General features: G+C 37.5%; 1 protein-coding gene across 1 annotated transcript in view; it reads right to left on the reverse strand.

Moving 5' to 3' along the window:
• Positions 1–3,047: 3,047 nt before the first annotated feature.
• The window catches only part of WDR17 (WD repeat domain 17), a gene marked incomplete at both ends in the record, with an annotated part of 41,748 nt that continues 17,551 nt past the window's right edge, over positions 3,048–27,244 (reverse strand). The window contains 22 exons of the mRNA XM_084263714.1: positions 3,048–3,167; positions 4,702–4,885; positions 5,070–5,165; positions 6,444–6,545; positions 7,383–7,485; positions 7,576–7,717; positions 8,427–8,538; positions 9,373–9,393; positions 10,826–10,965; positions 11,789–11,888; positions 12,757–12,848; positions 14,294–14,426; positions 14,807–14,871; positions 15,155–15,310; positions 17,420–17,545; positions 19,371–19,501; positions 19,595–19,744; positions 19,875–20,077; positions 22,445–22,609; positions 24,030–24,116; positions 24,974–25,056; positions 26,212–26,303. Coding sequence (XP_084119840.1) covers positions 3,048–3,167; positions 4,702–4,885; positions 5,070–5,165; positions 6,444–6,545; positions 7,383–7,485; positions 7,576–7,717; positions 8,427–8,538; positions 9,373–9,393; positions 10,826–10,965; positions 11,789–11,888; positions 12,757–12,848; positions 14,294–14,426; positions 14,807–14,871; positions 15,155–15,310; positions 17,420–17,545; positions 19,371–19,501; positions 19,595–19,744; positions 19,875–20,077; positions 22,445–22,609; positions 24,030–24,116; positions 24,974–25,056; positions 26,212–26,303 — 2,603 coding nt within the window. The remainder of the gene's footprint in view (positions 3,168–4,701; positions 4,886–5,069; positions 5,166–6,443; positions 6,546–7,382; positions 7,486–7,575; positions 7,718–8,426; positions 8,539–9,372; positions 9,394–10,825; positions 10,966–11,788; positions 11,889–12,756; positions 12,849–14,293; positions 14,427–14,806; positions 14,872–15,154; positions 15,311–17,419; positions 17,546–19,370; positions 19,502–19,594; positions 19,745–19,874; positions 20,078–22,444; positions 22,610–24,029; positions 24,117–24,973; positions 25,057–26,211; positions 26,304–27,244) is intronic.

Below are 27,244 nucleotides of genomic sequence, written 5' to 3' on the forward strand. Positions count from 1 at the left end.
GGGGGACAACATGGGCCTGAATTCTCTCAGTTTGAGGTCCTGTTGCACAACAACCAGATGTATCAAATGAACACAGCCAGGCTAAGCTGTTGGTTTGGAAACATTGGGACTATTTGCGTACTTGTACAAATCAGGGCTTAGGCCTGAAAGCCCCACTGGGTGAGTCAAATTTCTTTTTTGGGGCAACAAGAAATCCCAAACCATTCAGGCATCTCCTGCGCACCACCTCATGCACAAAACTTGTATTCCTGTTAGATGAAATTTTCTGTGAAACAGAAGCTGAACATCAGCTGGTCACTGATGGAGGGAACAACTGGCAGGTGAGAGCAGCAGACTCATATCTTGTCCCCAGTTACAAGAAACACTGGAGTTGTAAATAAAAACTGTATTGAAAAGTGAAATTTGACTCTGGCGGCCTGGACATTCACTGCTGCTGGGTTCAACTACATGGGTTCAAAGCATCACTTTCCTTTGCCAAGAAAGGCTTTGCCATAAGAATGATGTCAGATTTTCTTACTGTTTTGGAACTCACCTGGGAAAGTTGCACATGTGCCTGCAGCCCAAGAAGCTCATACTCACATCAGTTATGTTGGTCCCATTCTTTCAATAGAACAATGACCTGATTTTGCAGGGATGAAGTGATGTTAAACCTCACTGAGATTTAACAGCAGTTGGAAAGCACTAGCTGTGTAGCCTGGTAAATTTCTTCTGAAGAAGTCGTTTCTATTTGAAGGAAGAGTCAGACAATCATTTGAAGACAAAGGATTCTTTAATATTAAGGGGAAGTATCTGTATTGGACTAGCTGTGCCAGACAATGAAGTCACACATTAGCAAACAATCTGAAATTATTTTTGAAAACTATGAATCTATAGTTTGACAGTTGCAGGCATGATTACACCTTCTCTCCACGTTCCCCTCACTCACCCCATGTGGTACAACCAGCTTAAAGAAAACGCAACCTTGTTTTATTCACAGTAACTGTTACCCGGTGGGGTCCCGATATAGAAAGTGCCCTTTGGCTTAATTTTTGTATTTCTGCAGTGAAAGAGCTCTTAGCACTCACTTTCTAATTTAAAGAGGCAGTAGATGCATCTAAGATTCTGTGTTAAGGCACAACTTACACACAACAAATCGATGCATTTATACTACATATTGTAAGATATTTACTCAGTAAAAATCCTTAGGACATGGCAAAAGAGTTTCAAGATAATAGAGCGGCAGTTGAGCCAACCAGCAGTCATGGGGCTGCGGGTGCTGTTCCTGCCTTTGCTCTCTGATTCTGCATTAACAACATTTGTATCTGAGGCTGGACGATGCACGTGCTCAAAGAGCTGACAGAAGCAACCCGCCAGGTACTGACTGCTAGAGAATTCTTTCCAAAACCATGTGGTTTTATTCCTGAAATCCAACTCTCATTCCCCAAGCTCCACAGAGTTAAACAAAGGAAAACATTTCCCCGACAACACCTGTGAAAGGAGAACATTCTGTTCCAGCATCCAAGCGTGTACAGAAATGTTTTTGGATAGGTCCTAAAGCAGCTAAGCTTTGCCCCCCAGCCCCACACATTCTTACACCCTAAAACAGCAGCAGAAGTTTTTTAAGAAGTTGGGGGACGGGGGGGGGGAAGAGAGGCATTTTTTTGATTTCTAATCTCCACCCCACCTTTCCAGTGCCACAGTGTGACGTTATTTCTAGTTAAATGACAGCAATGCTTTCCTCTACAGTGAGGTCTTTGTTGGACACAGGGCCTCCTAGAGAGACCTTGTGTTGTTTCCAGTCCTGTAACAGCTGTTCTGGGAATAGTTCTGACAGTTTGTAATCCCAACTCCTTTACATTTTATGTAACCATCAGGATTTCAAAATTTATTCTAAAGCAGCAGCAAAAAAATATAACAGATAAAGGAGATTTCTGCTTGTGCACCATCAATTAAGCTAATAAAGAATATTTATAACCAAGGCATTTTTTTCTACAGGTAATTAAAAGAATTATTGGTAAGAAGAATTATTAACATGAAGGGGTGCAAGATTATGATTAAATTACATACTAGACACTGCTTTAAAACTTAAATATTCCCAGTATTCTATTCCCATAATTTTCATTCCATTTTAGCCCAGCTTTAGTAAATAAAATATATGCACAAATAGTTACTCCTGGTCCATCATACCAATATGTATATATTTATAACTAATACAAAAAGTAAAAAGAAAACAAGTATTTTAAATGTACAGAACATTTAAATAATTTCAATACATTTGCTGTTTGTTCTTTACAAACCCTTTGTTCTTTTTTTCTTTTTAAAAAAAGTTGTATAAATATATTTTAGCTTCCAGTATAAGGGGGACAGTTGCCAAATACGAACTTATCAGAAAATAGAATTTTATAATCTAGATATTCAAACCTATTTAAACAAAACTTAGTAAACATCTTCATACTGCTGGTAAAGCACAATAACTAATGGATGAAAAAAAAAAAATCACCTCAGCACTTTTTAACTTCTACTTTTGCTATAGAATCCTGTGTGTAAAACTTAGTCCAAATTATAAAGCGGGACACAAGAGTGAAACAGCTGCAGGATTCCAGTCACTCTAAAACCAGGCTGCAGCGGCTGTGGACAAAGTCATTTCATTATTATGCATTTGAAAACGTGTTTGTGGATGTCACAGTTTGTTATCAGTGTTTTGAGAACGCGCAGGTAGTTCTTACTTCCTTTACAAGGCGTCTGATTACACAGAGCTGAGTATGACATGTCTGCATTGTCTGACAACACTATTATTAAAAAAAGGAAAAAAAGACATGGCTGTCTATGAAATCAGGACTTTTTTTTTGTCTTCTTTGGATTCTCAAATAACTTTTTCTTTGGATTATCAACAAACCTTTGTATAGAAATCCTTTTCTTGTTCTCATTTTACAATTTTTGAAGTCCAAGTAATTGCCCTTCAGAAGGAATCAACTGCCATCTTTCTGTCCTGCGACAGCCAAGGTTAAAGCCATATTATCCCCAGAGGGGTATTTTAAGCACTACACAGTACAGAAGAAAGTAGCTCATCAAAACGGGTTAAGTCGTATCCCTGTTCCCAGCGGTGAAAAAGGATTCACTTTGGCCCACATCAAAGCATCATTCAGCGAAATAGCAGATTTTCCATCTTCAAGGAAGAACACTGGACCCTGCACAGCAGAAATGTTTGGGGAGGGAAAGAAAAAGAAAGCTCACGTGTGTTGTGTGAAGGCTGCCAGTGTGGAGAGCACAGTTTGGTTTGGCTACAGAGTGCATCACAGGCTCAGGTACAATTATCATCTGTAGTCCTGCAAAAATTGTACCCCGCTGGCTTAACGCTTTGGTAAAAGTTACACATTATAAGTAGTTTCTTACATTGGAAAATCTGGAGACCCAACATTTAATTTTTTTTTGTTTGATTTTTAACAATTGTGGTATCTTATCTATGTTTGTCAATTATTCCAGAGTTAAGTTTAGCCTGAATTAGAGTCTGAGGCAACAAATGTTTTTCCTTCAGAATACTGCATGCATTCCACTGTATCAGTCATCACCTGTGCTGATGTGGACACTTCCCAATCTGTAAAAGCCACCAGCATAACACCTCTGTGAACTGTCTGAAAATATGGAGTCTATAGGCAGCCTACAGAATAATTCACTGTGAAGAGTGCAAAGGACATAATACTAGTTTATCTGAGAGGACAAGACCTATTTGCTGCTCTCTTCATTTGACAAGGTATGATCTCAAAGCTACCATTCAGTTTAAGGTGCCTTCTTTAAGAGTCATGCTCTCCGAACCCTGCTACTTAAAATTTGTTAAGCCAAGCAGTTAGGCTCTGGTACATCCATATTAATAGAGTGATTTGTGAGCTGCTCTGCATGCCTCAAGCAAGAATTCCTAGGGTTTGCCAGTCTAGAAATAAGGCAAGGTGGTGACACCATATTTGCTCATCTTGTTGAATGGTTTATAACAATGACAGCGATATGCGGCTGTTGGCAAATTCGGAGCGTATAGCCACAGCCAAAGACCACTGGTCTGATGTGGAAGTGTCAGCACCAAGTTTTTCTTGCCTCAGTGGCATGTGAATTCTGTTTACCTCAAAAATCCCACCAGCAAGGAACTGTCTGGAGACAGGAGCCTGGCAGCAGGGTTTTCAGGCTCTGTCAGTCTTCCCTTTATGGAAACAGCCACCTATACCACAAAGGTGCTGTAAGGACTAGTATGTTTTGACTGCGAAGCTCTCCGAGTGATGAATATATGTATTTGAACGGCTAGTTTTCTAATACCAAGTTTTAATTAACCACAAATTACATCTTTTAGCATGCATTTCCAAACGATAAAAACTAGCAACAGAACAATGTTGGTATGTGGTTGAAAACAAGTAATTTCCTGGGTTTTATTCCAGCTATGGCGAGGTAGCAGGCAGTAAGTTACAAGCACTTTAGACAGAACATTTGACAAAGGAAATATGTCTTTCCCATGAAAATTAAAACAATTGGGATTGGGAAATTGGGGAAATACTTGATTCGACAATTCTACATAGCCTTTCTATATAGAAAGTATCAGCACTTATCCTCTTTAACTTCTGCTACTGTGTGGCAACAGGGAAAACATTTTTCCTCCCAAATGATGCGCAGGACCTTTGATTCACGGCAACCTCACAACTAGTCACAGCAATCACTCAGAAAGAGCGCCCGAAACCATACCTGTATCCTTAGTCCTGTCAGACAAGAGATGTGAACATCTGAATGACTGGGAAGATTAGACCCAGTGACGTAGTCTGGCCCAACCATCCCTTTCAGAGGTTCCTCTTGTATTCGTGATATCAGCGTTGAATACACCGTCCTCTGCGACTCAGATGGTGGGGTGCATGACAAGTCACTGGTAGATCTATAAACAAAAGACACCTGTTTGTCAACTATGCATCTTAATTTGGGTCAGAAATCATGAGCCACAAAATACTAAATTTTTACATTCATATTCAGTTTTTACAAAGGAAATAAATACTGCATTACATCTAAACATTTAAATACTAATAGTCTCATTCATGGGAATTCTAGATTTGTCCACCTACTTGTTTAATTCAGTACAAGCTCTCCACGCATCTAGTTCCTCAGAAAGCTGTTCAATTTTCAAAGGTACAGATACTTCCCGTCTTTTTAAAAGCTGACTGAAAAGGAATGCAAATAATTAAAGTTCAAATTAATTCTTGCCTTGGATACTTACTTAAAAGAAAAAAAACCACAGACAGTATAATAAAATTATTTTTGATTGGATATGGAAATAGCTTTATGAAAGTAAATTAATCTTTCAAGAAAATCACAATATTAAACCTTGAAAATATTAAATTACTAGATGTAGAATTATACCTTTTTGTTTAAGTTTGATTTTAATAATCCCTATCTACACCTGCTTATTTTCCCTCATCTTTATCTCCACTTTTTTCTTTGCATTTTAAGGATATATGCATTCCTATTTCTTGGCAATGACAACTTTACAAAACTTAAGGGCCCATTTTGCCTATATATAGCAGATACAATAAAATACACTTAGAGTAACATGGTTCAACACATGCTCTGGGACAGCCTTGATTCACCTGATTACTTGTGGCTTCAGACCCATTGCAATGGATGCATTTTTTATTTATAAAAATATAATACAAGGGGCAGTTGCTACCTGAATTAATTCTGCTAACTTCCATTTGTGTTGGGATGCATTAAAGATATCCAGTTTAAGCATATAAGAGTCCAGTTTAAGATGGGCTGGAATCTAAATACCTATTACAATATTAGGCATTCTGAGGGAAAAAAAAAGAAAAAGAAAAAAGATTTCTAGCAGTCCTGTTTGGTGGGGATTTGACCGTCCCAATTTGTGAGGGAGGAATGAAAGTTAGCTGGATTACCAAACCAGACAGGAACACTAAACAGTCATTGTTGGTATTCCATCCTTAGAGTACAAACTAATTTACTTATCAGATAAGATAAAGGTTATAGATCTTAATCTTTCTCCTTTCAAATCCAAGCTGGTCAGTTCAAATCCAAGAGAGACAAGTGGAGTCAGGCTGGGTAGCATCAAGTGGGTCAGGCCAAGCTGGATTCTGCTGGGTTAAGCCAAGTCTGGTCAAGTCAAGTGATCTGGGTCAAGTCAACCAAGTCTGGTCACATCAAGCCGGCCAAGACAGGTCACATGAAGAGAGTGAAGTAAAATCAATGGGTGAGAGCAAGTCAAGTCAATTGGGTCAGGCTGAGCTGGTTCAAGTCAGTCAAGTTGGTCTAGTGAGGTCAAGTCAGGTGACTGGTTGGGACTGTGCTGACCCAAATGGGCAGGACCAGGCCTGGTCAGATTAAGTGGGGCAGGTCAAATGTATCAATGCCTGGGAATATCAAGAATTGGCATAGGTCACTATAGGGAACAGAATGTCTCTGTGATACTGTAAACATAGTATTACCTTGTATACTCATAAAGTGCAGGTACAATACTATTGTACTGTCTTCTGATAGCAAGTAACGCCCCAGTGTAACCACACAAAATCAGCAACTCATTTCGATACCTACAAATATTAATCATGAACAATAACAGACATTTGCAAAAACATTAAACCAAAGTCTTATTAAAATTATACTTTTAAAACCTAACTTACCCATCCAACTTCTGTAGAGAATATGCGTTTGCTGATTGTGCTTACTTTCTGTGTGATGTAATTGTTAAAATCAGACTGCTTCACACTGATCTCAATTATTAGATCTTAAATACCACGTACAACACAGTCATTAAGCACAATCACGTAAAGTTACAAAAACAGTATCCCTCTGATTTTTTAACATGAAAAAACACTAAATGTAAATAAAATTGCCCCACATATCAGCATCGACTTCGGTTTTGCCAAGTTTCCTGCCAGACCATACAGGCAAAGCTTTTTGCTCATCTCAGTTCTTCACAGGTACACCTATCTGTGCAGGCACTCAGGCTTAGCTGCAACCACCTGTCATACAGGCGAGCCACAGTTACCCAAATACTTCAGAATAAATTCTGTGAGTGACAGCTTAAGTTTCCTTAAAACTTGGACATAAAACCCCGTATTATGTGTGGTACCACTGCTCTTCAGTAAACTGAAGCCTGAGCTGATCAAAGTGAGATTCCTCAAATGAGCCAGCATTGATTCAGCCATTGTGAATGCCTCACCGAGAAAGCAGCAGTAAAATATCTTTATGAAAATTCCATATTCTATTCTCCAGATTGGTATCTAGCCTGCTTGCTGCAACTTTTTTTGTACCCCTCTTCTGGTAAACAAAAAAATCATACTAACAGAGTGCACATGTAGTTTTTAAGTTTGAAAAGCTCTCTTTAATGAAAGTTCCACTTTTGTAAGTAAGGAAAATATACTCACTCACTACATTTATGCAACACTAATCGTTCAGTGCGTATGTAACTTAGAAGATCAAGGTATGGACAGACTGAATCTAAAGTCCAATCTGAGCCACAAATTTGTTCTGTTAGAAAAACAGAAAGAAAAATATCTTAAGAGACAAGCCATAACACATGACTGATGCTTTAAAAGGTTTCTTCATCCAGGTACTTACCTTTCACATACTGAATGCCAATTGGGAGAGCCTTTTCAGGCTCTGCACTTAACAGATAGTACTTTATAGTTTCGAATATATCCCCATCTGTCTGAATTGTCTCTGCCAACCGCATGCATTCTTCTACATTGGGAAGATTACACTGGAAAACAAAGATTTTACCAGAGAATCATTGCAATGTTCAAGCAGTTTTCTAAGATCCGAAGAGATAATCAAGTTTGCACATAAGATCATACTCTCTCTGAAAATGGACTCATTATCTGAAGGACATGTGGATATTATGTGTGTAAGAAGGCCAGAGAACACTACAGGGGGAGAAGGTTCTGTAACTTTAATCAGTTTATATTGCCAAGGTTTTTACTACTTTTTACTACTGCTTAATAGATGTGCACTCAGAGTTGAACATTTAGGGAACTAGTGGAGCAGACCCTTCTGCTGCTGAAGAGAAAAGGGAGGATTTAAGGACATTACAGACATAAGATGTCAAACTATTCAGGACAGCACAGCTGATCTGCGAAGACATGATTAGGTTGCACATCAGTGATGAGGAGGTTATCAATCACAGGAATGGGTAATTGTTAAAATCATAAGCTACATCAGGAAGTAACCTGGGTCATGGAAACAATACAGAGTAGAATTAAAGAACTGAAGTTCTTCTTGTGTGATACTGAAAATAAAGTCAATCAAGACTAGAAGAGCAAAAAATAGTAAGTAAAATACAAGAAGACTGGTGGTGCCAAATTCATTGTAAAGATCTATTTGGCCTTAAATTTTCTGACATTACTAAAAAAAAAAAAAAAATCAATACATAAGCTCTTGATAGCATTCAGGTAAATTATTTTTCATTGTACCTTTTCATGAAGGTCATTTATTTCTGCTATGCATCCAGGATAAAAAGCACAGAGCTTCACTAACTGCAGTTTATTATCAGGAATCATCATAAGAAGATCAGCTGCTAAATCCCTGCATAAAAAGATGATGACACGTTATTCTTGCTGGTTTGCAATAGGAGGAAACTCTTGTCTTCTTACACATGCCTTTTACAACACAGATTTTTCTGACAAAAAGCTATTTCCAGAGAAGAGCAGAAGAACCTCAGTCTCTAAAACTATCCTGGTTTAGAGAACAACCTCAAAGTGAGATGGAATACTATGTGAGCAAGGACAGGAAGGAGTAGGACCTATCCTATTTGAAAGAAGGAAAGATATTAGTGTGGCTGTGTCATGAAACCATCCTCAAACTTCCAGGCTTCTAGAGCTCCATGACATGAGCACAAAGCACCTCTTGGTTAGAAGAATAGCTAGTGCTTCTGTGGCATTGCAACAGACAGGTTATACAAGAAAAGAATGGGGTACCTATTTGACCCTTCTGAAAGGAAAATTGTGTTTTGGCAAACTGGTATTTCTGAAATTTTCCTAACTTTTTACTGTTTTTTGCTCTGTCCTTAGCACAAAAAGCAGCTGGAGGGAAAAAATGTAAAAATATAAATAAATTATTTGGAAACAATTATTCTATTGAGCTTTTAATAACTGATTATTTTGATTGTTCTGTGACACCTCTGTTTCTTTGGTGACCCACAAGGCTGACTTGCCCCTCCGGAGTTCCCTGGATTTTCAGAACGCAGTCCTTGCCTTAAAAATGCCTGAGTAATCTACCATCCAGTATCTGCAACTTTCTATCCCACTTTCAAGTATTGAGTATAATTACAAAAAGTTGTAATACTTAGTTTGAGCTTATTTTTAACATTAGTGAAGTCACACACTTCTCAAATCTCTCTTTCTATAACAAGGAAAATACCTGTATCCAAGTGATGGAAAGCTAAAAGGAAGACATCAAAACAGAAATGAACAAAACTTTGTTTTGAATTCTTACTTTACAGAGGAAAAAAATCTAACAGAAAATAATTCAACTGCAATAGCAAATTCAGGAGTCACGCTAACCAAATTTGTTTATAAACCAACCAAATAAATAAATAAATCTTCCCAAGCCTTTTGATAACCTAAAGAAGCTAAGGCCAAAAGGACTTTGGTAAATCTGTTCTATTGTTAGTTACCATGCGATAGCCACTTCTCCAAGAAACAAAAAGGCTCTTTAGGAATATAATATAATTTACAATTTCTGAAACTATTTTCAAGATCAGTTGCTTACATGTACTCATTTTCATAGGAAATTTTAACTTTTCTTAAATTAAAAATTGATTTAAAAATTCCTCAGCCATAAAACCTGCCATACCACTATAAGTACTTGTGACAGCACTGAGATCAGAACAAGCCTTTGTTATGGAACTGGAAAAAAAAAAAGGACTATATAAACAACCCTGTTGGAACTGCTGCAATGGAGAAAGGCTAAATCATTGCAAAACCAACACAGCAAGTTATCTATTGCTTATTTTAACTTTTTCTGCAATGCTTCATTGGCTAAGGCAGGCTAAATGCTCTGCAGAGAGGAGCTCTGCTATGTTTCTCTCAAACTACCTTTAGATGCTTAAAGCAAATACCAACTGTAGCAGAAAACCTAGTGCTTAAATGCAGTATCTATTTAAGCACACATTTTCTATGAAATATTAATTCTGGAACACTTGTACTGCTGCCAAATACACCTTGAAATGCTCTTCTCCTTTTACAGGTAGACAAAAATGAGACCAAAATTATATCATTCAATGTAAAACCACTACAAGGAGGAAAAGAAAATTTAGTAGTTTCCTCTGTAATACAACAGGGAAATGACCTGCTCCTGCAGATTAAACAGCAATCTTGTTTCATCCTTAAATCTTGTCAGCTGTCTTGTATTCCCAATACCAATATACAATAATTCCTCAGGCTCTTAGATTTTTATAATTTCAAGCAAGTACTTGAAAAAAAAACAGAAAAAGAATCAGAGATCCTACTTAAGCTTCTGCTCCTTTTGACTTTATAATTCAATTCCAGCCTTACTTTGTCTGAAGCAATCCTTTTTACTCAGTACTATGCTACCTATTGCCTATCTAGGTTTTTTTTCAGTAGGTTTCATACTGTTTGACAATGACTCTTCTCTCATTTGCAGTACAGACATAATATCTTTTGAGATTAAAGCAGAACATTTGCATGCCCTGTGCTTCAAAGGTTTAATACAGCAATTCTTATTCAAGAAGCAATTCTTATTCTACCTACCCATGGTGATTTGGTGTCTATAAGAGCTTCAGAATGAAAGACGTTTAGCATTTTGTCAGGGGAAAAAGAAAACAATCTTCTTTGCATTAAGAAATTCTTACCATGTTGTTACTGTCATACATTTTCTTGCTAGTAATTCTAGGGCATAATGTGTTCCTTGTGCTGCACTTTCTCCTAAGACAGTACCCACACTGATTGCCAACTCCAGTTCATTTCCACGAATCAGGTTTGCCATCGCAAGCTTGCTCAACGAAAAAATTATATCATTAAGGGACACAAGCAATTTTGGGGATTCACCATGTTGAGCATATGACATTTATTTATGAGACTGCTTTTTACAGAAGCAAAGAAGATGCATTAATTAAAGCAACTTTATATATAATTTGGGTCTCTTGAATGACTCAATAATTGTGTACCATGTGTTAATCAGTTTTTAAATACTCAAATACATCTCCTTCAGCAGAATCTTCCTTTACTCAACCATAGAGAATACACATACATAAAAAGATTGGTAGCAATCCCTCCTAGTCTTAAGTAGGGACACCAGCTTTCAGAGTATATACTTGTCCTCTGTTTTAATGAAAGAGGACTCAAAGAACCCCACAACCAAATCAGGACGGATCTCCTGTTCTTACTTTCTCTTGACCACTGAATTTGCTGACTGGCACAATAAAATCTTAACAGTAAGAGACTACAGCACTTGAAACATGTATTTTGAAATATAGGCATTTACTGATTATTGCTTTCTCTCAGAACAATTCATAAGATGGAATGTTAACTCATTAAGATGGGGACAGAGGAGGAAGTACGTGCTGGGTTTTGCTACTATCTTCAATATTGTAAGGATTAAAGTAAATACCAAGTAGAAGTAATGCATTTTAGAATGTGGCATGCACATTTAAAAAAACACAGTTAACAGGTGGAGGAGTAAAAAGGAAGTTAAAGTTTGTTTAAACTTTAGTTTAAGCATAGTTAAATAGGAAAAAAATATTAATAGTTAATATAGTTAAATAGGAAAAAAAATAGTTAATTACCATAGTTAAATAGGAAAAAATATTAATTACCTCTATATTTTCAACAGCCAGATGGCAACATGCTGCAAGCACTGCATGGCCATCCTGGAAATACCATTCTGCCAGTTCTTCACTGACCTTGTGCAGGAGTCTACAAGAACAAAACACAAATTCTTCAAGGTTACTAGAAGGTTGGTACTCTTTGGCTCTTGATTTATACACAAGTCACCACATTATCTATTGACTAAGAGACAATGACAGCACTAGTTTTCAGAACATTGTTTGAGCTTCATCCACTACTTATATTGCTGCATACTTAGGTGGATCAGTTTCTCAAAAGCTACATAAGGATGGAAAGGTCTCTTTGGATTGACAGAAGAAAAATCAAATACATGAATATTCATTCTGTGCCTGCAAACCCTACGTAAGTATTTCTCCCACTGCTAAAAGTCTGCAAGTGTAAATGAAGTCACTACACAGCCTCCACGTTGCTTTCATTACTACACAAATAACTTGATAATATGATTTAGGTTTTTGAGTGGTTCTAAGCAAGGAAAGACAAATGATTTCTTTTATGGGCATAGACAATGTAAATAGGTCTGTTGTCGTACATTGTCAGAAGCTTCAAAGATGATAAACAGCGAAGCTTCAGGAGAAGATGCATAAAACAGTCTCACAGACACTTGTTAATGCTGGACCTTTCTCAATTTACCAAAAGTCCTAAGTTAATATGCTACATCTTTAATCATATTTAAGTGCACAGAAAAGCACCACAAAGATTAAGAAAATGAAAAGGTTATTTATGATACATGGAAAGATCCATTTGGTGCTAGGAGATGGTACAGTGGGGGAATTCTTCAGTTTGGCATCAGTCAGTAACTCTACCAACTATGTACTAGAAGATGTAATATTTAGTTGTCAACATTTACATTGCTGATGCCAAATGATACTGCTCAGATTTATGTCCCTTGATGGCTTTACATTCTGCACTAAATATGTAGATATGAACTAAAACTTACTCATTATAATCATCTGTATTGTTTCCACCAGAATTTGAATATCCACTTGTCGTGGAGAGTGGCGACACCTGTATATTTCCCTCACAAGCTGCCTAGAAGTGAATTAAAAAAAATGGATTAATGCACCAACAAAAATGAATGTGAAATGTGATTTTTTGTCAACCACAAAAAATATCTAAGATCTGTAGGAATCCTTCTAAAGTCCACTTATAAGAAAGTAAATGTTTAAAGCAATGAACTTACTCATGGCTAAATCTTAGCCTAGTTTTAGCCAGCCATACAAGAAATTCTACAGAAGCAATAGACCTCTTCCTGCCTATGAATTTTGTACAGGAAATTTCCAACATTTGAATAAATTTTAAATGGACAGTGAGGACTACAATCTTGATTTTTCACCCCTAGGAGCAAGTGGCTCTGAGTGAAGGAGGAATTCCTTAGCCACTTCTCAGGAGGTATACCAGCATACCAGCAAACCTGGAAAGGTTTACATAGTGGCACATAAGTTGAACCTTTTTTGTCCCTGGCAATAAGTGATTTCTAACATTAAATGAGAAGAGATCTGTGTGGCTTAGAAGGAAACTCTTTCATGTGCTTTAAGGTGGAGCTGGGATAACAACATTAAACTCAGGGCTCAGTTACAGTGAAAGAATGTCCAGTTATTTTATTGCTTAATACTATCTGATTAAACCTTTAAGACAGACTATTCGATGAATTTTAATAAAAGCAACCTCTGCAGTGTCTCTGTTGCAAGAAAAAAATGAAGATCTTTCTAAAGCTTTAAGGTTCAAATATTATAACTTGATTAAGAACACCTCAAAGTTCTAATCTGTGCACTCCTATCAGAACAACAACATACAAATAGACAATTGTAAAGGACATTCACATGCATTATTAATTTTCTTATCTCTGAGGCAATTGAACATTCAAGGGCAGGTTGGCATTAGAGGGACAAATCTGGATAGTTTATTTAACACATGCTGTTATGTATTCAGAAATTACTTAAAAAGGATAAAGGAATGGTGAGAGGGTGAAACCAAGTAGCAGTCTCATATAAATTGCATGCCCTTTAACCTGTGTTTGCAGCAGAAAAGATGTACTTTTTGTTATTCCTTGTACTGTTTTTTGCATTCATTTAGAAGTTTGAATTCCTGTATTGATTACTACTGCAATTGAGCAGTTTCACCCAAAGATTCTACAGGAAGAGTATAACCAAGACCTCAGTAGAAATGCAAGAGAAATCCTATATGCCTTAGACACCAAAGACATCTAATAATGACTGCTAAAAATCATGTTTATTTTTCTATTTCAGCCAAAATTGAATATATCAACTTTCATTCTGTGAGTTTAATTGCAATTTAGAAGAAAAATCTGTAAGCACAATGATTTCTTTTAATGATTTCTATGTAAAACTTGTCCAACAGTATAGGAAAGCCATTTTGCAAAACCAAGCAGAGCCATCCCTATAAATATGCTTGTCATCTTCAGAGTATAGAAACAAACAGTTAAATACAACTCCCACAGTTAGATGTAATAATACCTGTGCAACAAGCAGTGCCTCTTTAAGCTGGCCTCTTGAAGTAAAGAAAGAAACTAGTTTCTTCACATCTCCAACAGCTATACAGTATGGGATGACGTCATCATTTTCTTCCTGAATTAACTGATCAGCTCGCCTAGTCAAAGAAATGAATAAACAAACAAGAAAGATCTACATATATAATTGATCGTTAAACTTATCTCTATCATACAGATGTTAGATGAAGCCGTGTAGAGTTCACTGAAACCCATCTGCCTTTCCAGACCTCAGAAGACTTGCAAAGCGTAGATACTGCACTAAAGAGTTAAGCATGCAGTTTATGTTCAACCCTTTAACTCGATTCCTGTACACAAAATCTTCATTGAAAACCTCAATAGTTCCATTCCAAAGCTTACTGAACAAAAAGTAGCATCACTAGAATGCTGTAACAAAAGCCAAATACAACTGGTCCTAGATATCCATTCTTCCTACTTGTCTGTGGACAGAAACTACAATGCAGCATCATATTTTTATTACCTTTGCATTAGCTTCCTCCAATATTTCATCGATACACCAGGTGCAACTGAGAGCGCTTTGTCCCACTAGAAGGAAGCAGCAATATGTTTAACCTGACCATTTTATTCAGAGAAACAGCTATGTTTTTAACTATTTGCATGTTTCTTCCATTAAAAATAGATTCATCAAGAAATTAAATAAGGAATGAGCTATACTTTACACTGCATAGTTGAAAATAACATGAATGGAGCAAGATGACTCTTTTCTGGACTTATATTTTTTTTGTGATCCCATCCCATCTTTGCTAGGATGGCTGGTTTTCAGAAAACTTCATGGTTTATGTTTTTCAGTAATGTTCTGATATTTTACCTCTCCAAGTTCTACCATTAGTTCACAGTATCGCTGAATTTGTCCCAATCGTAAATGTATTTCTGCAGCTTCTTTAAGCCTCTCCTCTTTGCTTGGTGCACCAATACCACCTCCAAACTTGGACATTTTTACTGTTGTCAGTTCCTGTGCCTTGGACTGAAGTGGGGGAAGAACATTAAAAAAGTTTAAAAAGTTAAAAAAAAGAAAAGTTGAGTGTTCTGTAATGAAAACAAATTTTCTTAAGAGCTACCTACAGTCAAACATTACAATGATATATAAAAGTTTATCCTTTAAGAACAACACCTTTTGAGAAAAGGCTAATTGGAAGAGATTACAGTGAGATTAGTGAACTAATTAGAAGAGTTTGCAGTGCCATTGCAGAGAACTATTGTTCAAGTAACTGTGTTAGTGTTTTGTGCACATACATTTTTCCTTGATTATCTTCCTTTAATCTCTTTTAGATATTATTTTCTTAATCTTTATCTCATAGGTAATACTAATTCATGGGCTCAATCTGTGTCTTGATCTGTTTTACCCAATTAACCACATGATCAATAAATGACATCTATTCCCAAACACTGCAACTTCAATGTTAGCTGAAGAAATAAGACTAAATTTCTCCATCTGGAAGAGTTTGAGAAACAAGCTGCAATGGGATCACATTTAACATTAAAAAAATATATATAATAGGTGCTGTGCTTCACATTTCTACAATTCTGCTTAACTCTCCTTCAGCAATGCACACAAGATGGTGTTTGCCTACTCATGGCTTTACAGTACCATGTACAAAGGATTGAGAACAGACTGAGCAAACTGCAATGTAGACCAATGGCAGCTGCTGAGAAAGGCAAAGGATATGTTTTTTTAAAACAGCCTACATTATTTTTCACTTGGCACCTCTATCTTTCTCACCATTTTCATACTGAAGGCTGCAGTGTATCCTCTTTTTGCTAGAAACAGAAAAATATACTTGCTCTAGGTCCCCACTTCATCCTGAAATGCCTAGGTACTGCAATGGTGTTATGCTGTTTCCTCAGAAAATAACGGTATCAGCAGCCATACACAAGCAGATAGCATAACCTCATCACTACTTTCTCTTAAAAGTTCTCAAGCAAGATTCTGAGTCAGCAAAAAGGGGAGAAAATGCTTTTAATTAATGTGAACACCTAATCCCGATGTACAGACTGATCAGCAATTGCTGCAGTTACTCTACGTCACCTGAGTTATAGAAGCAAGGAGCCAGGTTGCAGGGTTAAACAGATCGCTTGCACTGCATTGAGTCAAGAATGTCATCACTGGCTAACTAGCTGAGAAAAATGGGGCTTGGACACCCCCCCCCCCCCCCAAGCTTCATAGTATTATCAGAGCAACGGCTATTATTACAGTTAACATCACCAATAAAAACCCTTCTGTCACTTAAAAGTCATAAGGTATGCAGGACACTCAAAGAGCTTGTGGTTTTGCAAAGGAGAATGCCCACAACAGAAAACCTGGTAGGTATTGAATCCGGGGGGTTGCAGATGGGCAGTGACACAATTCCTAATTCATACCATTAGATGTCTTTCCTCTGTTTCTAATCCAGTCAGAGGATGGGATCCTTTAGGATCTCTATGAAGTCCCTGGCAGAACCATGTAGCCCCATATTCTGCACAGATTGTATGCCTGGTTGCATATTCATACATTCAGCTACTAGTAAATTTATGGTTTAGCATTTGAATGTCACACTCACATCTGAGTCACTCTTAAGCTGCCTATCTGTATTAATGATAGGTTCTTGTTTTTCCACTCTTTCTTCCAGACAGCTACAGAACACACTTCTGCTGACCCTCCTCAATTTTCAGTCATGAATTCCCCTTCCCCTGCATCTTAACAGAATTACAAAATTCATGTTTATACAACCAAAGAACTTGACTGTACTGAACATAAAAGTACGACGTGTCTATAATAGGGAAGAGAAACTTGCTTTAACAGCTCAGGCTGCAGTGATGCTCACTTTGCAAGCTCTTTACATTATTTTCAAACATGCTTTTCTAGTTAAAAAACACAACCTAGCATTTTAACACTGAGTATGCATGAAGTCACTGGGACTTCACCAGATGCTACCGTTCCAGCAGGCTAGTATTGCACATAGAACTGACATTGCACAAGTATCATTGGACATGAAATAAACTGTGACCCTTTTGCAAAGCATTAAATATTATTTTTAAAGAATGAAATACTACATGGATAAACAATCATTTCACATACTGTTCACGCTTCACTTACCATTCTAAATCTAATGAGATGTTTCATATGCATAATTCCTTTGCAGTAGTTTTGTGGAAGCAAACTGTCATCCTGTCCTTTTATTACAGCAACCAAATCCCATAAATTTTTGCTGCCTCCTGGAGGCTAAAATTGTTTGGAAGAAAAACATGTTACAGCAATATCCAAGAGAAAAACTTGAACTTACAAAGACATTGGAAAACATTTGTCAGTAAATTCCAAGAAAGGCAATTTCAAACCATTTTAATAATTAGGAGCTTTACTACTCTATAATTTACTACTATAATTTACAACTATTACTGAATGAGTTCAAATTACTACAACTCTTTCAGTCTTCTTGAAGATTACGAAGATACAGCAAGATCCACAAATATAAGAAGCTGGTTATATGTGGACACAGTTGAGAGCTTGCCATTAGAGTTTTCCCCTATTGCTCCCAGAAAAACACAAGCTACTTCTGGCATAAAACAACACTCAGCTACTGGGATGCAGGAGCTGCCCCAGTACTTGTTTAACATTTTCTGTAAAGCAAAGACGTGGGCAAGGTGAAAAACAACTTCAAGGCTTGACTGCCACAATCTGGTTTACTATCTCAATATATTAAATCCTGAAACAGACACATATGGTATCACTGCTTAGGCACAAAAATCTAACAGGCTACCAAAGTGAGATTTTTTTTTATAAATTTTAAGCATTTTTATTGGTCTGACATTTTAATCAATCCTTCTGTAAAACTAGGACAGTGTTTTTAACATTCAATGAGGTCTAGAAGAGAGTGAGTAATTAAAAGCTTTAAAAAAAATCATTAAACCTTTAAGCTGAAGAAGCATTTCTAAGGATAATAAGATTTCAAGTTTACATGTCCCATTATATTTCTGTGCTGGTAAAAAACATAAGATCCTGTTAGAACAAACAAACCCAAACAAAACCCACAACAAACAAAGAAACCCACAAAAGCCAAACTATCCCCTCTTTTTACAGTTCCTTAATGCTCTGAGTCCCCATAGTTTAAGCACAAAACTATTTTCTGGACTCAAAAAGCACCAAACACAGCTGATGAATAAAAGTTTTTGTTCTTGGAAAATTTCAATATTCTACTAACAGTTTTACTCTTGAATCAACATGGGACATCCAAATGTATAAATTCTATAAAAAAAGGAATTCCATAAAAAATATTTTTAATAAATCATGAAAAGTTAGTATTTTTAATTGAGGAATACTGTTTCAGCTTTTTAAGTCATAAACTTCAATCTAGATTGAAATCAAAACAAATATTTTGGATAAACTAAGTCTTTGTAGATCAGTGTACTGACTTAAATTACAGTAGTGCTTGACATGAGCTGTAGTTCTAGGTTATCTCTGTCGTCGTTATACTTAAGGTTCAGCTCCTAGGCAGGTAAGCACTCACAGGGACCCAGAGTTTATTTTTTTAGCTCAATTGCACAGAGAGATTGCAGTGATTTATAGGAAATACTACTGTGCAATGGAGAAAAGGCAATAGATGTATAGTGGAGCATGGGTCATCCAGATTTACAGCACCTAGAAGGTAATACAGCAGTTTTGGTACAGAAATTTGTGCATTTCAAACTTTATTTTTAATAAGGGTGTCACTTTGGTGGACTAAAATTTAAAACTCCAGTGTAGTTTGATAAAACACATCTTTCAGTTTTCTTCAATAGAAAATTCTGTCTAAACTAAACTTTTCCTATGGAAAATTAAATTATGCCACCTATTGCACTTTGTTAAAAATCAGTGTTCACAACTAAAACAATTGAGTCATGGACAATTTTACATGCAGAACTGTTAAGAGACATAATTAATTTCTGCATATTTTCTGAGCTGTCTAAGAAAGGGAGAAAAGAAACAGTCGAGAAGAAAGAAATTTGAGGTTTGGAGACTGACTTCATAAGAGAGTCATGCACACTGACAACATCCTTTGCAGAATACTTACTGAAAAACATTCTGAAAACCACCTTAATTTTTTTCCTCGAGGATTTCCTGTCAATTTTTCCACTTCTTGTTTAATATCCCTGGAAACTTTACCACACAGCAAAGGAGGAGCACCAGATTCCACAGCACGATCTAACACACACAAAGATGTATATATGAAGATTAAAAACAAAACAAAAAGTAACATACAGAAAATTAAAACAATGTTATATACAATTTTCTTACCTGTATTACCAATAATGTCATCCCAACATCTATCTGCTAAAATATTTATTTGTAGAGGGTGTATGAGAGGTGTCAATGACCAGAGTCTCACAGTGGAATCACGAGAGCAAGATGCCATAGTAAATGGACGACTAGGATGACATGTTAATCCTAGCAGACAGGACATTTAAAAGTGTAGTTATATACTTATATTTAATTTGATAATTTGATTACATTATTTTATAAGTGTTAAAATATTTTAAAATGCAATTCAATATAGAACTTGTAAAAAATAAATTACCATATACATCTGCACCATGATCATAAACTGTGTCCAAACATGTTCCATCTCTTGTGTCCCAGACTCGAATTGTATAGTCCCAACTGCCAGATATTAGAAGGTAAGGAATTTCAGGATTCCACATCAGTCCCCGTACTGGAGCTGTATGTCCACTAAGAACATTTATACAAGCATCCTGTGTATAATCCCATATACGAACAGTACTGAAACAGGATAAAAAAAAGACTTATGTCCATCAAAACACCTACTGAAATATGATTATCTCTTCATGTCTGCAACATTCTAAACCTCAGATTTACCAGAATATTTATTTGCAATGTGTTTATAAAAGTTGTAATAGAACACATTGGAGTCAATGTCCATCATGTTTAGGATGGGGCAGAAAACATGCCAAAGAGTTCACCACATGCGGTGGTTTAGCCCTGGCTGGAGGCCAGATGCCCACCAGAGTCTCTCTATCACTCTCCTGTTCAGCTGGACAATGGAGAAAATATCTATTGAGGTGCTTAGGGGTCGAGATAAGGACAGGGAGAGATCATTCCACAATCAGCGTCACAGGCAAAACAGACTCAACACAGAATAAAGGAAAGAAAACTCTCTAATTTATTACACTACACACATAGTGACACCAGTCTGATAATGAGAAGCACGAGAAGATCTTAAAGCACCTCCCCCACCCCTCCCTTCTTAGCAGACTTCACTCGAGTCATGATTTCATTCCCTTCTTCCCCCCTCACTGTGGCACAGGAAGGGGCAGGTACTGGGGGAATGGGGGTTTCGGTCAGTTCCTCACAAGTTGGTTTCTTTCTTGGCTGGGACTGGGGGCATTCCACACACCCTTCCCCTGCTGCACCATGGGGTCCCACCCACAGGAGACAGTCCATCACTCCAACATGAGTCCCTTCCCACAGGGCTTCAGCTCTTCACCAGCTGCCCTGGCATGGGTCACTGCTGTGGGGTGCAGACATAAATGTGTTTCAGTCTGTCAAGCCCAGACTATTCCAGCCTGGTCCTCCACGGGGCCACCCCATCCCTCAGCAAACCTGCTCCGGCATGGATCTCTCTCTCACTCATCTCTGTCTCTGTCCATGGGCTGCAAGTGCTGGCAGGGGCTTGCTCCAATGTGGGTCACAGCATCTCCTGTATGTCTCCACTGGCTCCTGCGTGGGTCCTCTCCATGGGCGGCAGGTGGGGTCTTGGCCTTTTCCATGGGCTGCAGGGGGACACCTGCTCCACCATGGTCTTTTCCATGGGCTGCAGGGAAATCTTTCTCTCCAGCACCTTGAGGGCGCCTCCTCAACCCCTCTTCACTGATCTTGGTGTCTGCACTGTTTCTTGCATCTTCTCACTCTCTTCTCTGGTGGCAAAAAGCAGCTGCTTGCAGGTTTTTTTCCTCTTAAATATGACTCCCAGAGGCGCTGTGACCATCACTGATGGGCTCAGCACTGGTCAGCAATGACTGCGGCCTTGAGCTGGCTGGTGTTTGCGCTCTTGGGCCTGTAGAAAGCTTCTAGCGGCTTCTTGCAGAAGCCAGTCCTGCAGCCCCTCCTTCTCCACCAGCACACAGCCACGCAAAATTGCAACACCACATTAAGAACCTATTCCATCCACCACAGTCTTTCAAAATCTCACATGTGCCACTATCTTAGATGTCAGTTAGAGAAAAGAAGTTTGCCCACGTGCATGTATGTGTAATAAACGTGTCTGCCAGGACTCTCAAATGGGGAAAAAAGTGAAAGAAAACAAAGCATAACTTTAGGTTCTCTCTTTCCTATATTTTAACAGCCTTCTAACAGACCCAGGAAGCTACAGCCCTGATAGTCTAACCTCACTTCCTGGAAAAATTAAGGAGAAGATCCTACTGCGTATTACTGAAAGACATTTAAAGAATAATGCAATCATCAGGCACAGTGAACATGGGTTCACATTTTACCCAGATATCTATCTATGATAAGGTCACGTGCCTTTTAGCTGAATAGTGGTGGATGAAGCTTTTCTGGATTTTAGTAAGGCTTTTGATACTGTCCCTCACCACATCCTTCTAGACAAGTTTTCCAACTGTGAGATAAGCAGGTTCACAGTGGTCTGGGTGAAGAATTGGCTGAAGTGTAGAGTTCAAAGGGTTATAGTGAATGGGGTTACACCTGGCTGGCAACTGTCTACTAGCGGTGTTCCTCAGGGTTCAATTCTAGGCTAGTTCAATATATTTATCAGTGATTGGGATGCAGCAGTATATATTGTCCTGCAACAATATGTATTATTGTGTGACCCCTGGCTACTGCTCAAGACTAGATGCTGAACAGGTCATCTGAGATAGTTCCAAGTTTGACTATGAACAGGAGTGTTACCAAGTACAATAAGCTCAAAAGACTGCTTACTGTCTGTGTTACCCAAATAATATATTAAGCTAACAACAAAGCTACAGTCTGAACCTGGACAAGGCATTATTAGATTATTTTATTATTCACAGAGTATCAGAAGGTGCCAGCACCAGTACAACTAATGACCTGAAGTTTCTCTATTAGTCCTACTTGAGGTTTTAAGTTTTCTAACAGTTGAGAAATACACACCCATCATCAGAGCCGCTGCAGAGGATACCTTCTCTCAGGGGAGACCACCGTACATGAAACACCTTTGCAGTATGCCCTGTAAAAACTTTCAGTGGCTGATCTGAGCTGGTAGCCAAGTAGTAAACACGAACATTTTTATCCTCGCAACCAGTAGCTATCATATCTCTGCAAAATAAAAATAAAAAAGTCTTTGGTCACAGGGATCATTGAAATACCTTTTTTTTTTTTCACTTTAAAAATAAATATTACATGTATTTGGCAATTTACTTTAAAAATATCCTATTTTTTTCTTCTTCTTTGTCCCTTTATGGTGTAATTATTGATTAATAAATATACTAAATCAGGAAAAAACTGATAAAGACCCAGTAGTCACAGAAGAGAACAGTATTTGCACTACAGTCTGACTAAGCAGCCAATCCAACTATTAATAGTTTGAAGTACTGTATAATTGTTTTTTTGACAGAAAGTTATATATCACGGTGTATTTAGTTTCCTGCTCTATCTTTAGCTTATCAGGCATTAAAAGGAAGCCACTCTAAAAACAGCTTTCCAGGTAGCGAATATCTGCCTCCCCAACATTACACCCAGAGAATTATTCTTCCTCCTATCAATATGACAGGCGTGATCTTCCTGGACTTGTACAAGGCATTCAACACTGTCCAGCATGACATCCTTGTCTCGAAATTGAAAAGACATGTATTCAATGGATGGACCACTCAGTGGACAAGGAACTGGCTGAATGGTTGCTCTCAAAGTGTTATGGTCAATGCCTCAATGTCCATGTGGAGGTCCATGATGAGGGATGTTCATCAAGGGTCGGTATTGGGACCAGGACTGTTCAGCATCTTTGCCGGTAACACAGACAGTCGGATGGAGTGTACCCTCAGCAAGTCTGGCAGTGACACCAAGCTGTGTGGTGAGGTTGACACATTGGAGGGAAGGGATGCCATCCAGCGGGACCTTGAGAGGCTGGATAGATGGGCTCATGGAACTGCAAGAAGTTCAGCAAGGCCAAGCGCAAGATCCTGCATGTGGGTTAGCACAATCCCAAGAACAACTACAGGCTGGGCAGAGAATGGATTAAGAGCAGCACTGAGAAGTACCTAGGGGTGTTGATCGATGACAAGCTCAACATAAGGTGGCAGTATGCACTAGCAGCTCAGAAGGTCAACGGTGTCCTGGGCTGCATCAGGAACAGTGTGACCAGCAGGTCAAGGGAGGTGATTCTGTCCCTCTACTCTGCTCTAGTGAGACCTGGAGTACAGTGTCCAGCTCTGGGGTCCCCAGTACAGGAAAGACTGACAGAATTGTTGGAGTGAGTCCAGGAGGGCCACGAAGATGATCGTGTACTGAAGCACATCTCCTATGAAGACAGGCTGCAAGGGTTGGGCTTGTTCACCCTGTAGAAGGCTCCAGGGAGACATAATTACAGCCTACCAATACTTAAAGGGGTCATACAAGAAAGTGGGAGAAAATTTCAGTGCTCTAATCACAGTAAATATCATGTTTTAAATAACTTTGTATTACTTTGTTGGAAATCAATTTAAATAGTAAATATCAATGCTTTGAGCTAATTTTTACTTACTTGTTGTTTTGACTCCAATCACAGCCAAACACAGCTGCTGGATGTTTGTACTTGTGAAGAACCTTGCCATCAATGGTTCGAATAATACTGAAAGCAATTACAATACAATATTAAGATGAAAAAGCATTTTGAGTAGGCTATCCAAAAGTCAGGTTTGATTCTATGCAAATAAGCCAGATAACAAAAAAAACTATATGGAAAGAAACTACAAGACTAACTACATATTTGCCAACAAAACATTTAAGTGGACTTCAGAGTCCATATTCTTTCAGAGGGGCTGTAAATATGTCCACAGTGGTGTCTAACTCCCTTAAAGTATTGTCACAGCCTACAGTCTAAATTGTAGCTATGGCTTTCAGTGCAAACAGATCTTTAGGGATTTAAAATAAAACATAATAAATTCTTTTCTGAAATTCATGCTCTTGTTATGTCTGAATTGAAATAACAGGTAGGAAAGGAAAAGAATGAGCAAGGGTTTAAAAATGTAATGAAACAAAATCCATGCAAAATTGTTCTTAATGAGAATTTGTGAGTTTTTACTAATTAACTATTATGCTCCTGTAATAGTACGATTGCAATTACTTTGTTCTAAAACAGTGATTCCTAGTCCTTGAAATAAACTAAAAAAATAAGAGAAGTACGGTGGGACAGCCTTTGAAAAGTGTCTTCCATATATACAGATAAGAAACCTAGAAGAATATTCTTATCTGCATAAAAATCAATATTCAGTTTCACTATCAAAGTGTCTTAGACACTGTTCTTTTTGCAAACTACTACTTTAAAAAAATTATTTATTTAAAATCATGAAAAAATATCTCAACAAGTACAGGGGATTAATACAATCCAGTATGAACAGTTTTAAATTAACCATTGATAGGAAAGTCAAAGTTCACTGAATTGAAAAGTGCATTTAGCAATTATTTTTTTCTTCCAATAACACTCACCAAAATCCATCACCGCTGCAGGTTGCTATTCTTTTGGAATCTTTATGACTCCAGGCAATGCAGAAGATTCCATTCTTTCCATGCTTCAAAAAATGCAAAATACCTATCAATAAGAAATAATTCACCCCTTTTTTCTCTCATCTATTGACTCATCTTTTTTAATTTTACTTTCTTATGGGCTTTAGCCCTTTTCTCCCAGTGTACAAAATCACATTATAAGAATCCTCAATATAGCTGGGATGCTTGAGAATCCAAGTCCAAAGAAAAATGGGACTAAACAGAAAGGCAGTAAAACTGCCATAGTCTCCATGATACAAGAGACAAAAGTGGGCTAAATTGAGAAAAAGAGCAACCCATAACTATATGAACCTGAAGCTTGAATAAAGGTTAGTCACTTGTTTGAATAATGAAGTTAGTAGGAACAGCTAATTGTGGTATGTGAAAATTTAATCAGGACAAGTGTTTGGAAAAAAATGTTTAGTACCACAAGTGCAAATATTCTAAGCGTTAGAACTCAGGAAATCTTGAATGTATGTATGTGTGTATATTTGTTTTCTGTGCTGACCCCCGCCCCTCATCTGTCTTCTTAAAGAGCATCTGTTGTCCTGTGACACAATGCCACAGTTAATTATGCCTGTATAATCTGAAGATTACAGCTATATACCACAATATACAAAGTAGTATAGAACACTACAACACAATACTAAACAGCTCCTTCTGCTGTAACAATCATGCTACTGTTTCAAGACTCACAAATGACTGCACAGATTTCAGGTGATACAAGGCAAGACTCCGAATAAGGCATGCTGTTTAGTGTGCTTCAAACTGGAGCTTTATTGGTCTAGCCTTTATGGACTGAAGATTTCTTCTGGGCCTTATGTTTGAAAACACAACATCATTCTACACTTTGGTACCCAGCTTGAAATCTGTATAACCACATACATTTGCACATTTAAAAAACAATCAGCTAAGCTTTGGCTGTGTATCACTACAGGACCAATTTTAAGATAATGGAGACCATCCGGTGCTTCATCATTCTCATGTCACAAACCCAGTCTGAGGCAGTAGAAATACTTCTGCCTCAGAGATAAACTGGCACCTATATATTTCTTTCTATAGATTTTTATATCATAGCACCTTCTAAAAACATATGAACTTAGACTCATTATTTCTTGGCAGTAGAGGGAACAACTGACTTATATTTCACATAGACAAAGCAAGATGTAAACTCATCTTACCTCACTGAATCTGGTTATCATTTTCCCTTTTGTGACATCCCAGATGAAGCCACCATTTCTGGAAGTTGCACCTGCTATGCAGTTCAGGTCTCCTTTAGAGAAAGATATTTGTAAGATTTCACAATAAGATCACAATATTGTTTTTCATAGCTTAAGGACAGCATTTGATACTAAGTCACAAATACCAACTTCAACAAAAGCTTGACCTGCTTTTCTACAATCCTAGTTTGAGAAAAGGGCAAAATAAAAGTTGTATTGTTGGATTTCATATTCTCAATGCCTGCTGAAAGTCTTGCAGTTAAGGTGACAAGAAAATAATAGGACTCAAACTGAAAGACAGATACAAACTCAATGCTTCTAGCTTAAAGTTGTGGTAATTAAAGCATTTTCTCTTAGTGTTCTCTACATACAAAGATAAATCAGTTGGAATGCGACAGAACACACCAGCACTTTGTTTTCTTAATCTTGCACCACTGCAGCACTATCACTATGTTCAAAGGTCTTTTAGGATCAAATATAAGCGGTGGTGTGAATTGGATTATTTATTAGGTAGGAAACAAAGATAAATGATAGTACAAGTTGGAGAACTCTCTAGGTATAAGGGATGTGAAAGAAGGAAAAGTTCTGTCTGGGATTGACAGGAACTTTTGGACAGAATGGTAAGAAACTGAATCAACGCATGTGCTTCCAATAAGCTTAAATTTACTTAGAAAACCCACCCCAAACAAAAATACCCCACCAAAACACAAAATCAAACCAAAACACCACATCTGAATACAAGACTTGAAAAGTATCCCCCCAGTGAACTAACTGTTGTCTCAAAGCAAAATAGCACAAGAGAAAACATGGCATTTCACAGTGCCATAATTTCAATACAACAAACAATTATCCTTGAAGAGAAACGAAGGTACAAGAAATGAAATGAAAACTAAATGAAAAAAGTATAAATTAATTTCACATATACAAACTACATGAGGCTTCCCATCACAATATTTTTTCCTCATCAGCTATTATTTCTTAATTTTTTAAAGCA

This window comes from Gallinula chloropus, assembly GCF_964237585.1.
Source record: "Gallinula chloropus genome assembly, chromosome: 4".
Classification (NCBI taxonomy): domain Eukaryota; kingdom Metazoa; phylum Chordata; class Aves; order Gruiformes; family Rallidae; genus Gallinula; species Gallinula chloropus.